The following is a 14,542-nucleotide window of genomic DNA, read 5'->3' on the forward strand; positions in this document are numbered from 1 at the left end:
GTGTGTGTGTGTGTTTCATTAGACATACAGAAAAAACATTAAATTGTCTTCATTTTTCCTTCAACATAAGTTCTCAAGATGAAGTCATCTACATCACTCCAATATTTAATTTCTGTTCATTGCTGTTGTAGAGCGTGATTTGGTACAGACCTGTTGTATCTCGTTAAAGATACATAGAGATGATAGAACATGTGTGTGCTTTTGCACATCGTGGATTATGGAGGAGGAATGATTAATCATGGCTTCTGTCCCTGATAGTGATAAGAGGAGAAATTCAATTCAGTTTGCATATAAAGGCAAACGTACCTAATTAACACTGAAATGCAGCCATCCTTCAAAATTTGCACTTCTCTGAATTTTGCATTGCAGTTTTTCAGCCAATGCATTTGTGAGGGCAAAATATGCAGAAAATGCATATATTAGTGAAAATAACATACAAATTGCATTATTTTAGGGGGAAATTATTTGCACAAATGTGTATTAGGCAAAAGTGCAGAGAAACATGTATATTAGGAGAAATTCATACTAAAATGACGGTGAATTTTCTTGAGACTTTTCTTTCAAAAAAAAATCCCAAACTCATGTGGAAATGTGGCGAGCTGAAGACTGGAAAAATGAAAAATGGAAAGAAACCAAAACGGACAGGTTCCCTGGTCCCTACTGACAATTCACTTTCACCTCTATGCTGCCTTGTGCTTTTCTCAGTAACTGTTCCTAGAGACTTGTTTGCCCTTAACTATTAAGCTGTGTTGCGTTTCAAGTTCTGTCATGTCTTGCTGGATATTCCAAAGGGAGCATTCTCACAGAGCAAACCCTATAACGTGGCACTGTTTTAGACCCTTCACTGGAGTCAGGAAGATGCAATATATATATAATATACATATGCACACACACACAAGAAATGTATCTACAAGAATTCATCAAGAATCTAGATTTTGTTGCAATTTTTAATTTGCACTAGTCGTCTAGTATCAGCAATACAGGTTAATCGATCTGTTTCAGAACAAGCACCTTATAAAGATAACCCTCCATTAAATGCCACTTTTTGCTGTGAAGCCAGCCGTGTCCTTTCTGGCTTTTTTTTCAGATTTTCAGGAGCAGCTAACACATTTCCTAAAAGAAGGAGAGCTTGCATGTTTTTGGGAAAAAGCTGGTGATTTTGACCACATCTCTTGAGGGAGTAATTACACCCTAACTGGTTTCCTGAGTATCTTGATCTGTTTTTGGTGAAGACCTTGCTTATGCCAAGGTTGATAATTTGATAACAAGAGTGCCTGATTGAATTTAGAGTCCATTTGCCAAGCTATAATGCATCTAAGTGAAAAATGGCATTTGTAATACAGCTGCTTTCATCTGCAATAGCCAGGAGGAGACAAGCAGCATTAAGGGCCAAAAATAAAACGTATTTAAAGAGTACGTGGGTGTGGTACTCGCTAGATAATGGGCTGTACATACATAATTTGAACAGTAGGCTGCGTTACATTTAGATAAAGATGTCTTCTGGCTCTGGAGAAACCAGTTCTGTGTTCACAGCAGAAGCCATCTGTATCGTGCAAAATGGCTGAAGCCATGATGTTACTAACCCACCACCAACCCCATGCAGTTTTCAGCACTTTTCAAAATCCACTTTTTTAAAAAAGTCGGGTTGGGACGAAATGCATTTAAGTGAGTAAAACTACATGGAGCGCTTCAAATAAAACAGATGGCCTGCTTCAAGCACAAAGAGCAGGTGGGAATTGGCGACTACTGAATTCGGGTTTGAGTGCTTACACCTGTCAAATGTGCTGTGAAGGTTAGAAGCCATGTTAGAGCTGCAAATAAAGCTGCGACAAGTCTTGACTTCCATGCACGTTTGTTTGCCACCAAAAAGCATGCAGTGGACTGAGCAGGGATGGCTCCAGGTGAAAGGGGCCTTTGAGCGAAGCGTCCCCCTGCCCATTCGACTTCACTGTGGGCATACCTGTCTGCAGCTACTCCATCTGGGAAGCTCCTTTTCATTTAAGGCTGGTTGCAAGGCTCAGATGGCTGGGGCTGATGGGAGTTGTAGTCCGAAACATCTGGAATACGCAACAGGTTTGGGAAGGCTGCTCTGATAGGATGTTGGATGCTCAGGTGTCTTGAGAAAATCAAAGTGGCAGCTTCCCAATCACTGCTACCATAATCCCACAGGCAGGTGGGAAAGGCAGGTGAGTGGATCAAATGGCAGCACTGGCAGGCTCTGCCGTGGGAACTTGGGCCTTGGCACATTAGGAAAGATGTCCGGTGCTGCTGCCGTCCCTTGGACTGAGAAGCAGCCAAAAGATTTTTCTAATGGTTATTCATCAGATCTTGCTCGTGGGCTTCCCACAGGATCAGGCTGGCCACTGTGAGAACAGGATGATGAACAGAAGGCAGGCTCTTCAGATGTTCCCTTGGTTTCTGTTTAATGTACAAGCACATTAGTGTCTTGGCCATAAAACATTTGCTTTCCATCAAATTGTACAATTTTATTGATAGGGCATGTTCTCCCCTCTGTGAAGAACTCCAGAGGTAAAGCTATGGCTTTGGGGAGCATCCTTTTGGTAGCAGGCAGGTGGCAAGTTCATAGAACTATTCAAGAGGAGCAATTGTTTTAAAAATAGTGTTTTAAGTACCTCATATAGCAACTTTAGTAACAGAGGTCAGCCACTCTTTTTTTTTCTTAACCAAAAATGGGGTTTGTGCTTTTGGTGTACATCTGTGGTAAAAAAATATCTATTTTAAAAAATATTATAGCTGCCCAATATGCAGGAAATCCTAATCTGTCTGAAACACTGGCATGGAAGAGCTAACATAGCATCTCAATAGTTTTCTTTATCCTTACAACTGAGTCCTACAGCTGGTATAGCACAGTGGGGAGGAGAGCCTGGCTGGGAGTCCAGAGTCTGTGAGTTCAAATCCCCACTCGTGTCTCCTGGGTGTCAAGGGCCAGCTAAAGATCACCCCTACAGTGACTGGCTCAGGGGTCACGTGCCCTGCCACCTGTGCAGCCTAGTCCCAAGGAGCCCAGTTGCCCCCCAGCTGGCAGTGGCGGACAAGGAAGGGGCTGGCTTGTGCAGCTGTGGCAAGCTGAGCAGGCCCTAGCCAGCTGGGAAGGACTAGCCTCAGAGGGAGGCAATGGTAAACCCCCTCTGAATACTGCTTACCATGAAAGCCCTATTCATAGGGTAGTCATAAGTTGGGATCAACTTGAAGGCAGTCCATTTAATTTCACACCTGAGTCCTAGCCCCTCACAAACAGTTGTCAACGCTGGTTATAGGAATTTTCCATTTGGACTATAGAATCTTATTGTTTTACTGCAGGCGAGGTGAACCTGTGGCACTTCACTTGTGTTGGACTACAACTCCTGTCATCCCTGACCATTGGCCGTGCTGTCTGGGGCTGTTGAAGTCCAACAACATCTGAATGGCCACAACTTCTTGGCCCCTCTTCTCCTGGTTCCTGTGCCTATCTTAAGCAGCTGCTATACATAACCGGAGAGCCAGTGTGGCGTACTGGTTAGAGTGCTGGACTGTGACATGGGAGACCAGGATTCGAATCCCCACACAGCCATGAAGCTCACTGGGTGACCTTGGGCCAGTCACTGCCTCTCAGCCTCAGAGGATGGCAATGGTAAACCACCTCTGAATACCGCGTACCATGCAAACCCTATTCATTGGGTTGCCATATGTCGGAATTGACTTGAAGGCAGTCGATTTCCATTTTATACATAACTAACTAGAATGCGGCGGCACGCTTGATCATGCATAGCCGTCGCTGGGGTCACATTACCCCAGTGTTATTAGATCTTCACTGGCTACCAGTTGTCTACTGGGCCCAATTCAAGGTATTGGTGCTGACCTTTAAAACCCTATACGGTTTCGGCCCAGTATATCTGAAGGAACGCCTCCAGAATCACCGATTATGCCGCCTGACAAGATCAGCCTCGCAAGACCTTCTCTCGGTCCCACCTGTGAGAACAGCCAGGCTGGTGCGGACCAGAGAGAGGGCATTTTCTATTGTGGCCCCCACCCTCTGGAACTCCCTCCCTTTTGATCTCAGACATGCTCCCTCCTTGTCCAGCTATCGCCGAGCCTTGAAGACCTGGCTGTTCAGGCAGGCCTACAAGATTGAGACAGAGTAATTTATGAATTAAAGGATGGTTTTTTAATTTTAAAATTTGATGATGTTATTATATATATATGTATTGTTTTATTCTTGTTGTTCGTCGCCTAGAGTGTCCCTAACCCGGACAGATAGGCGACTGAAAAATAAAATTTATTATTATTATTATATACACTAATGTTTCTGAATAGGAAAAGAATAACCAGAAATAACTCAGTACTTCTTAATGGGGGTGGGGGGAGGAAATGTCAACTTATGAAAATACAGTAATTAAAAGATCCTTTTAAAAAATCAGTCTGCATGCATTGTACTTTTTTAAAAAAAACTTGGAATATTTTTTCATGTACAATTAAGATGCACAAAGGAGCAACGTATAACCTATCTTAGAATTGGTCCCCGACCACACCTAGCCCATTAGTTCTTAAGCAGCCTTGTAAATACAGCGTCATTATGCCTGCCTCTTCAGATTAACAGACTAGAAGATCTAGCTACATCACAAGCCTCCCAACGAGGCAGACGCTCGAGAGAGAGAGACCAGCAACAAAGGCACAGAGCAACTTTAAGTTAATGCTGTCCTTTGTGCAGGGTAAGCAACTTCTTCCAATTAACTAATTTGTTCTATATCATGTAAAATATTTTGGAAAAAATGTGTTCTGATCAATTTATCATTTTCTTACTAATATATATCTATATCTTAATATATATATTTGATCTTGCATGAGGTCAATAAAACCTATGTTGCTATTAAGGATAATTAAACAACTTCTTGAAAATGCATGCTTTACAAATTTATCTGATGGTAGCTTTTAAAAAGTATTTCAGGAGCCTGGTATGCTGAACATTCAGTTCGCTCCCATCATCACCTTTTACATTGTGTGGAAGAGAACTAGTCAGGAGATTAGCTCTAGACTGATCCTGGCTTTATTTTTCTGTTGTTGTGGCATGTGACATTATTTATTATTTATTTACAGGTTGAAATTGACCTGTTCAATGTGTGTCTCTCTCATTTTAAAATAAACTTCAGGATACAAATATCATGAGAAAGGGGCAGTACCTTTTTATGTTACTACTGATATCGCTCATCAAAACATAGTAAAGCAAAAATTTGCACAGGGTAACCAAGCCTACACTGGGAGACTGAAAGGATACATCCGCCTTGCTTTCCCAAAGTTTAGGAGCCCCTGCAGCTCACTGTGGTGCCAAACTGCTGTATGTCGATTTTACTAGGAGTAGATTCCCACACACACACACTTTAATGCTGGTTATTTTTGGCAGAGCTAAAGATGCAAGCCAAATAATTTGTACTTAACCCTAAATCATAAACAAAGGTTTTCTGCCATTCTGTCCATTAGATGCAATTATAACATTAAATATTAAAGGAGGCTCCCTTTGGAGGACATGGCTGCGTTTTATTAGTGCATTCAGTTGGTACTAATGCATTATCAGCTATATACTGAGAGATTTTGTTCTCCATCTGCACACAGTCCATTTGAGCAGTCTAATTTCCTCATGTTTGGCTCACCCCTTGCATCCATAAGAAAATGTAAATGGACTGCCTTCAAGTCGATTCCAACTTATGGTGACCCTATGAATAGGGTTTTCATGGTAAGCGGTATTCAGAGGTGGTTTACCAAGCTTTCCTCTGAGGCTGAGAGGCAGTGACTGGCCCAAGATCACCCAGCAAGCTTCATGGCTGTGTGGGGATTCGAACCCTGGTCTCCCAGGTCATAGTCCAACACCTTAACCACTACACCACACTGGCTCTTAGGTAACCATTTATGTATTTTACCGCTTCCTTGGTCTCAAACATGGGATCTAGATTTTGCAGAACTACTTTCACATCTGTCTAGAACAGAGCTTGGAAAAGTTACTTTTTTGAACACAACTCCCATCAGCCCAGTCCAGTGGCCATGCTGGCTGGAGCTGATGGGAGTTGTAGTTCAAAAAAGTAACTTTTCCAAGCTTTGGTCTAGAAGTACTAACTACAGCCACCAGCAGACTGAGCACAGATCACCAGCCTTTAACCAACTTATGCTGCAGACCTCTACCTGCTTCCTTGGAAGTAATGCCCACTGAATTCAACAGAAGTTATTTCTAAGTTAACATGAGTATGATTGCTCGGTTAGAAAAATAATTTACTTATTGGTTTAGGCCACTGTTGTTGATCACCAGCTCAGTTTCTGCTTTACAACACCTTTCATCCTGCCCGTTTGTGTCTCTTGCAGATCAAGCTATTCCCATGAACTTCTCTTGCAAAGGCAGAATCATGCAGGAATCGTTCGCTGTCCATTTCCTTAAGGTGCTGAAGGAACTCCTGGCTTTTGTGCTGTTCAGTTACACGGTGCTGTTTGGGGCGCTGCTGTTGGCTGGATGGACCACTTATTTCCTGGTGCTTAAGTGACGGCTCCTCATGTTGTTCACCTGCAGCTTACAGATGGAGCCCAGATGCACTCTTCATCCGACACCTAATCAATAAACACAATGCCCTTTTTATTCTAGAGACTCTGCAAATTTATTTTGCTACTTGTTAAATTAGATACTTTTTAGATAAATTAAACACAAGCCAAATTATTTTATTATTATTATTGCATATTATCTCAGGAGTCAACATCTTGGTTAGAAGATTAATTACAAGTTTATCCTCTGAAATTCGTCATCTTTCTCTTGTCTCTCCTTGGGAGTACCGCTGTAAAAGCAAATGCTGGTTGATCAAGCTGTAACTTGTCCTCTTCTAGTCCGCCCTATAGGCTCAGATGCTATTTCATTTTTATTTGTTGCCTTGCTCAGAGTACAGTCTAAACATTAACTCTTAGTTTTAGTTTCTCTTTTTAAATCTGAGGCTGTTATGAAATCTCTGACACAAAGTTGACTGGAAAAGCACTGTGTAATTGTTCCCTCTTTGAAAAGAAGATCATTAAAATTGCCCATGGCTCTTGTGTAATTTCTGCTATTCAGATTGTTTGCATTAAATCTGTACTAACTGAAGAGCAGGTCTTCAGATAAAAATATATCATTACACCTTATAGCATCCAAAATAAAATATTTCAAATAACAAGAGGACTTCGAATGTTCTTAAAATGGTGGTCTTAAAATGTGGTCTTATTATGTACCGATCTGGTGTTAAACACCAACAAACACAGGCCAGTGGGCACAGCACATGAGCTCTCCTCTCATGGATCTGCTGTGCCCACTGGCCTGTGTGTGTTGTGTTGTTTAACGCCAGATCAGTACACAATAAGACCACATTCATCCATGATTTGATCATGGATGAAGGTGCTGATTTGGTGTGCATTACCAAGACCTGGGTGGGTGAGCTGGGAGGAGCTGATCTGACCAGCTTTGCCCACCTGGATACTCAGTGCCACACCAGCACAGGCTGCAGGGACAGGGGGAGGAGTTGCTGTGGTCTATAGAACTTCCATCTCTGTCACCAGGAAACCACTCTGCCTTGGAGCTGGCTGTGAGGGCCTGCATGTGGTGTTGGGCAGAGGAGACAGTAAACTAGGGTTGCTGCTGGTGTACCGTCCACCCTCCTGCCCGGCAGCTTCTCTGACCGAGCTGGTGGAGGTCATCTCAGCTGTGGCATTGGAGCAGTCCAGTACGATAGTGCTGGGTGATTTCAATGCCTCTAGTGTTCCGGCTTGGGACTTCATGGCCTCCATGACGACCATGGGGCTGTCTCAAGTTGTCACCGGCCTGACACACACCCTCAGCTTGATTTTTGCTCCAGATAGAGGAAGGGGTGATCTAGAGATAAAAGGTGGAAGTCACTCCATTGTCATGGTCAGACCACTTCCTGGTGAAGTTTAGACTTATGGCTCTGATTCTCACCTGCAGGGGTGGTGAACAGATTAAGATGGTCCAGCCCCAGAGAATAATGGACCATGTGGAAGCCCTTGTCACACTGTGGAACAGCGAGACACACTGGGCTCTTGACAAGGTTGCCCCCAAGCACCCTCTCCGGCATTGTGGAGCTCGGTTTGCATCTTGATACACCAGTGAGCTAAGGGCAATGAAACAGGCTGGACAATGGCTAGAGCACAAGTGGCAAAAGATGTGCTGTGAGGCTGATCGGGCATGAGTAAAACATAACCGTGCCTACTGTGTGGCGGTGAAGGAGGTGAAGAAGGCCCATTTCTCTGCCACCATTGCATCCTCAAGTAGCTGTCCAGTAGAGCTTTTCCGTATTGTCAGGAGTCTGTTGACATCAACTCCAGGAAATTGAGTTTTAGACCCTTCGGAGGCCCACTGTGAATTGTTTGCTAGGCACTTTGAGGGTAAAGTTGCCCATCTCCATAGCAGCCTTGATGCCCCATCCACATCTACTGCAGTCCCCAGTGAGGTGTCCAGTGCAACGTCTGCTGTAACATCTTGGGATCGGTTTCAGTTGATGCAGCCTGATGACGTGGACAAGGTGCTTGCAACAATGCAGCTAGCAATGTGTCCTCTCAACCTTGTCCTTCTTGGCGTATTAAAGCTTGCCAAAGGGGTTTGACCAAGTGGATCCAGGGTATGGTCAACACATCATGGCAGGAGGAAATGGTTCCAGCATCCCTGAAAGAGGCAGTGATCCATCCGCTCCTGAAAAAGTGCAGCCATGGGCAACCTGCATAGTCCCAAGGAGCCCAGTTGCCCCCCAGTTGGCAGTTGTGGACAAGGAAGGGGCTGACTTGTGCAGCTGTGGCAATCTGAGCAGGCCCTAGCCAGCTGAGGACTAGCCTCAGAGGGAGGCAATGGTAAACCCCCTCTGAATACCACTTACCATGAAAACCCTATTCATAGGGTAGCCATAAGTCGGGATTGGGACCCACTGGTTTGCGACAACTATCGCCCGGTCGCAAATACCCCCTTCTTAGGGAAGGTGATTGAGAGGGTTGTGGCACAGCAATTGCAAGTACTCTTGGATGAAACAGATTATCGTGACCCATTCCAGTCTGGGTTCAGGCCTGGTTATGGGACTTGGTCACCCTAATGGATGACCTTTATCGGGAGAAGGACAGGGGAAGTGCGACCCTGTTGTTTTTACTTGATCTCTCGATGGCTTTTGATACCATTGACCATGGTGTCCTTCTGGACTGACTTGGTGAGATGGGTATTGGAGGCACTGTTTTACAGTGGTTCCGATCCTATCTCCAGGGTTGTTTTCAGATAATAGCATTGGGTGATTGTCTTTTGGCCCCCTGGCAGTTGTGCTGTGGGGTGCCACAGGGTACCACCTTGCCCCCCCCATGCTGTTTAACATCTATATGAAGCCCTTGGGAGCGGTCATCAGATTTGAGGTGAGGTGTCAGCAGTATGCTGACGATACCCAGCTCTATTTCTCTGTAACATCTGAATCAAGAGAGGCTGTGAAAGCCCTGGACTGCTGCCTGGACTCGGTGGTGGGCTGGATGAGGACCAATAAACTGACTCTTAATCCTAGCAAGGAGACACTGTGGGTTGGTAGGTCTTGAATTCGGATAATTGGTCAGTTGCCTGCTTTGGATGGGGACATACTCCCTCTGAAAGAGCAGCTCCATAGTCTGGTGGTATTCTTGGATTCATCTTTGTCGCTTGCGGCCCAGGTGTCCTCAGTGGCTAGGAGTGCCTTTTACCAGCTTTGGCTGGTAAGACAGCTGCAGTTATTTCTGGACCGGGATAGCCTGACCACTGTTGTCCAAGAACTGGTAACTTCTAGGCTGGATTACTGTAATGCGCTCTATGTGGGACTTCCCTTGAGGTTGGTCCTGAAGTTGCAGCTGGTGCAAAATGCAGCCGTGAGACTGCTCACTGGGGCAGGGTATCGCCAACATGTCACCCTGCTGCTGAAATAATTGCAATGGCTATCTATTAGCTACGGGTCAAGTTCAAGGTTCTAGTTACCTGAAAGACTGTCTTACTCCTTATATACCCAGTCGATCACTGCGCTCTGCAGGTGAGGACCTCCTGCAGATACCATCTTATCAGGAGGTCCTTTCCACACAATATAGGAAACGGACCTTTAGTGTAGTAGCACCTACCTTTTGGAATTCCCTCCCCTTAAATATTAGACAGGCGCCATCTCTTTTATATTTTCGGTGCCTACTGAAGACTTTCCTCTTTCAACAAGCCTTTTAATCAGAGGCCTTATCCCAGTCTGCGTCTGTATTGGAATTCCTTTTTAATATGTTTTTAAAGCTTTTTTAAAAATGAAGAATTTTTGTTTTAATGTTTTTAAGGATGTTTTTGTTTTAATATATTTTAAAGTCTCTTTTTATGATCTTTTAAAGTGTTGTTAGTGCTTTTGTTTGTCGTCCTGGGCTCCTACTGGGAGGAAGGGCAGGATATAAAATAAATAAACAAACAAATAAATAAAATCTGCATTGAATACCTGTGGTATTTTTAGGGGAAAGTGATAGCATTTAACCTTTCTGTATATAATAGTTTCTCAGTTGCCAGATTGTTTATCATGGTACCAGGCCTGCTAGGACAGTTTCATCAGACCATGAAAGAAAAGTAATATTTTGCATTTGTTAGTAGTATATTATATATATTATATATGAAATCATCGAATTTAATATTCTATAAAACAGATCACTATGAAACTAATAAGTACGCTATTCTGATATGGGTTTTAGTTTCCTTAAAATTCCTTTCTGTTTGGGGAAATTTTTGGGGGGGGGAAAGTTTCTGTTTGGGGAAATGTTTGTTACCAGGGAATGGTGTATACTTATTTACAAGTTAATGTTCCTCATGTTAAGAAGGCCTGAGATCTCATCTTAATGGTGTTTATCAAATGCTAGATTTACTAAAGTGCAATACCTGGAAACAAATGGTTTAAATAACTTGGGTGAATCACCATACAGTTATATGCAGATGTGTCCCACATATTAACGTATCCTCTGGATTATGATTTGGACACTTTCACCTAACTGAAACACCCTTTATCCTGCGACTGCTTAGATGCACATGTGGAGTCTCATGTGCCACAGGTTTTGGCTATATTGTATGATACCAGGGCAGATCTGAAAGCCACCTTCGGTGCAGATGTTGATGCTGAGACATACATGACCACCATCTTTCCTTCCATAGTGCACAGGAAGGGCATGTGTTCCTCTCTCTCTCTCTTGCTGCAAAAGTTAGTCTGCCCACGGGTGCCATTTTCAGAAGGATGAAAGCACACTTGAAAGAAGGTGTGGGGAACCTGTGCCCCATGGGCCAAATGCAGCCCCCCCCGAGATATTAATTTGGGCCTTGGGACTCTCCACTCTCCTGGAGTACCATTGGCTGGCTGGTGTTACAACACGTGCTCTTGGGACCCTGAGTGTGTGAACTTGCCACCCACATGTCCCATGAAACACACCTCCTTGAAAGGAGGGGGATATTTTGCTAGGGATAAAAACAAGTGCTCTGCCTTGAAATGTGCTTAAATGCTGAGACTTCCCAGGAGGATCGCTCCGCCTGTGCTGCCTCTGGGACGGGCTCCCGTCTTGGTGGAAACTTTTTCAGTTTTAAAAACAGTCAGAAGGGCTTTTTGACTGGGGAAAATTTCTTCTGGATAAGGCTTTGTTGTGTCTGTTGGAGGCTGGAATTCTGTGAAAGAAGGTCTTCCAGCAGCTCGGATGGAGCTAGGATTTCCAACCAGCTCAACTGATTAAGTGAGCCGTTTTTTTTTCTTCAAAGAAAAACGGATTAACAGGCAAGCATTCTCCTGTCTTTTCTCATTATTTTGTTATCAATACAGCTAAAGAGATTTGTCAAAGAACCAGCAATTAAGAAACCCTGGGTGAGTCATAGCTTTCTCTTTTATTCACGGAGCTAAGGGGAAGAAAATATAAATAGTTTATCTTTATTTTTATTGCAAAAAGCTGGCATGGAATTCAGCATTATAAAGATTACAAACGGCTGAGGGGTTTCTAATTTAAAGAGAATTTTTTTTATTATTTATAAGGCTTTTGAGTAATATATGTCTGGGACTATTTTTTCCGGTTTACTTTTTTTTTTTTTGACGAATCTGCTCATTCTTCCTGCTACTAATTATTTGGATGCTGTGAATTAAAGTTGTTTTGGCACTTTTGGACATACAAGAGATAAGGCAGTTCGTCTTGTCTAGAGGGTGACGTCAGCTGGCTTGAAAGATTAACTCCTTTGTAACTGGATAAAGAAATAAACTGTTCTTTGCTTGGGACATTGGAAATTGAAGGGATTGTGTTTTTTTTGGTTTTAAGAATGACAATCAAGAAGGTGGTTGAGATCATGGATGTACAAAAAGGGACTTTCTCTTTAGATATGTTTCAGAAAATAATGAATGAGATTAAGCTAACAAAACAAGAACTCAGACATAACAGACAAGTGATGATAAGTGAATTTGGCGAAATGAGACAGGAGCTGAAAGAAATTCAGGATTCTATGAGAAAGGAGAACAAAGATAAATTTGGAAAATTAAAAAAGGATGAAAGAAAAATTAAAGGGAAGGTTCAAGCCCTGGAGATTGGATTAAATATGGTCTTGGAAAAAGATTTGGATTTCCTGGCTGTGATGGATCCTCGAGACAAATATTACTGTTTGGAATTCAGCGCTGTCCCTGAAGGAATTGGTGAAGAGATTGGAGATAAAGATATCATTGGTTCGAAAAAATTCATGGACTGGAAGGATTTGATGGAACTTGAAATGGAGAAAGTTTACAGAATTAATTCCTGTTTTGTGACAATGAAAAACCCTTCAAGAGATGTGCTAGTGCATTCTGTAAAAAAGAGGAACAGAGATGCGGTTCTGCAACAATACATCAGTGATACGTTCGGAAATGATGGCAAGAAAATATTTGTGATGAAGGAAATCCCTATCAGACTCTTATTATATGACTATGACAGCAAGATTATTGGGCGCGTAAAGATGGAAGATGGAATCAACACAGATAAAGGAAGAAGAGCGATTTGAAATTACTGGATTTAATAGACTTGAAGAGTTGGATTAATTGACATGTCTATCTAGAAAAAAATTGATGGACATATATCTCAAGGATTGGAAACTTCTCTTTGACTTTTTGTAGAAGAATAAAATGATATGATGTTAATGAGATTTGATACCAACTAAGATAACTGCTGAAGGAAGGTGATTTTATAATTTATCAAGAGACAGGTTTGTTATATATTATAGACCTATAGCTGAACTACGACAAATTGGAAGTCAATAGTTTGTTTTTTTTGTATTAGTTTTAATTTGTGTTTTTCTTTTTGTATTGTCTTGATTTTGAAAATTTGAATAAAAATTAATTGAAAAAAAAAAGAAATGTGCTTAAATGGTGTGTGTATAACTCAAGAAATACAGGTCCAAACCAGACTAAAGCAAAGCTTTTTTTTATTGAGAGAAAAGAGCAGAATAGCATTACAAAATTACTGGGTGAGTGGCAGCATTAATCATTAATATCCTAACCCATTCATGACTTTAAACTAAAGAAATTAAAGGACCCTATTACTATAAGGAGTGACAGGTAGGAGAGATTACCTATCCTAGGCCCAGGAGTGGGCAGTTGGATACAGCTGAAGTGATGTGGAAGAGCTCTGGTCCAAAACCAGGAAGGATTCTGTTTTCCTCAAAGCTTGGGCCAAGGCTCAGAATCCCCTCCTGGTTGTTCCGGCAGTCCTGTTTGGAGAGCGTTGTTACACGTGTTGGAGCTCAGATTGCCATTAGCCCCCCTTACTAGAATCAAGCCTCTTTTTAAAAGACCTTTTCTTTCTCACTCCCCTGCAAAGGAGGGGTCTGGGTATGAGGTGATTTTCTGCTGTGATTTCTAGCTGACACTGAGAATCTCAGGCTACTTTCTAATGCTTGCTTGAACAATGGAATTATTCTGCTAGGCGTGAGTGAAATCTGCCAAGGGGGAGATAACATGTATTCCAATTGCTCTTGGTTATTTTTGTTGCATACAGTAGGGCCCCGCTTATACGGTGGGTTCCGTTCCGGACCCTCACCGTAAAATGGAAAACGTCATAAAGCAGAACCCCATTGACTTTAATGGGCTGCGTCGCGCAAAAATGACGCGAAAATGGTGCAAAACGTTGCAAAAGGGGACAAAAAAACCTTTAAAATTGAAAATGAAAGGCACCGCATCAGCGGAACGCCTTAATGCTGTACAGAATGACCTTGTTACACAGTACCCACAGGAACACATGGCCAGCCATACAAGGGGTGTGTGGGGTGGGAGTTCAGCAGGCTCCAGGGCCTTGCACCTAACAGTGGAATGTGCCTGAACTGTGATCATTCTTGCCTGGATGAAGAATGGAGAGATGGGGGTGCACATGCAGCTCTAGCTTTTGCCTGGCTGGAATGCAGCCTACCATCCAAAGTGTTGCATCCGTTGCTCAGTCCACTTTTGCATCTGGCCGTGCCTGGTACCTGAACAACAGGTCATGCATGGCAGAAAACTGCCATTGGGCTGAATTCCTAACCTCTGCTCTAAAG

At 42.9% G+C, this 14,542-nt stretch overlaps 1 protein-coding gene across 1 annotated transcript; it reads left to right on the forward strand.

The window, feature by feature from the left end:
* The first annotated feature begins 4,642 nt into the window (after window positions 1-4,642).
* On the forward strand, window positions 4,643-6,600 carry LOC133373077 (uncharacterized). Its single transcript, XM_061602324.1, has 2 exons — window positions 4,643-4,709; window positions 6,349-6,600. The coding sequence occupies exons 1-2, from the start codon at window positions 4,691-4,693 to the stop codon at window positions 6,522-6,524; spliced, it is 195 nt and encodes a 64-aa protein (XP_061458308.1). The 5' UTR covers window positions 4,643-4,690; the 3' UTR covers window positions 6,525-6,600.
* The last annotated feature ends 7,942 nt before the right edge of the window (window positions 6,601-14,542 follow it).

The sequence above is a fragment of the Rhineura floridana genome, chromosome 19 (genome assembly GCF_030035675.1).
Source record: "Rhineura floridana isolate rRhiFlo1 chromosome 19, rRhiFlo1.hap2, whole genome shotgun sequence".
Lineage (NCBI taxonomy): Eukaryota > Metazoa > Chordata > Lepidosauria > Squamata > Rhineuridae > Rhineura > Rhineura floridana.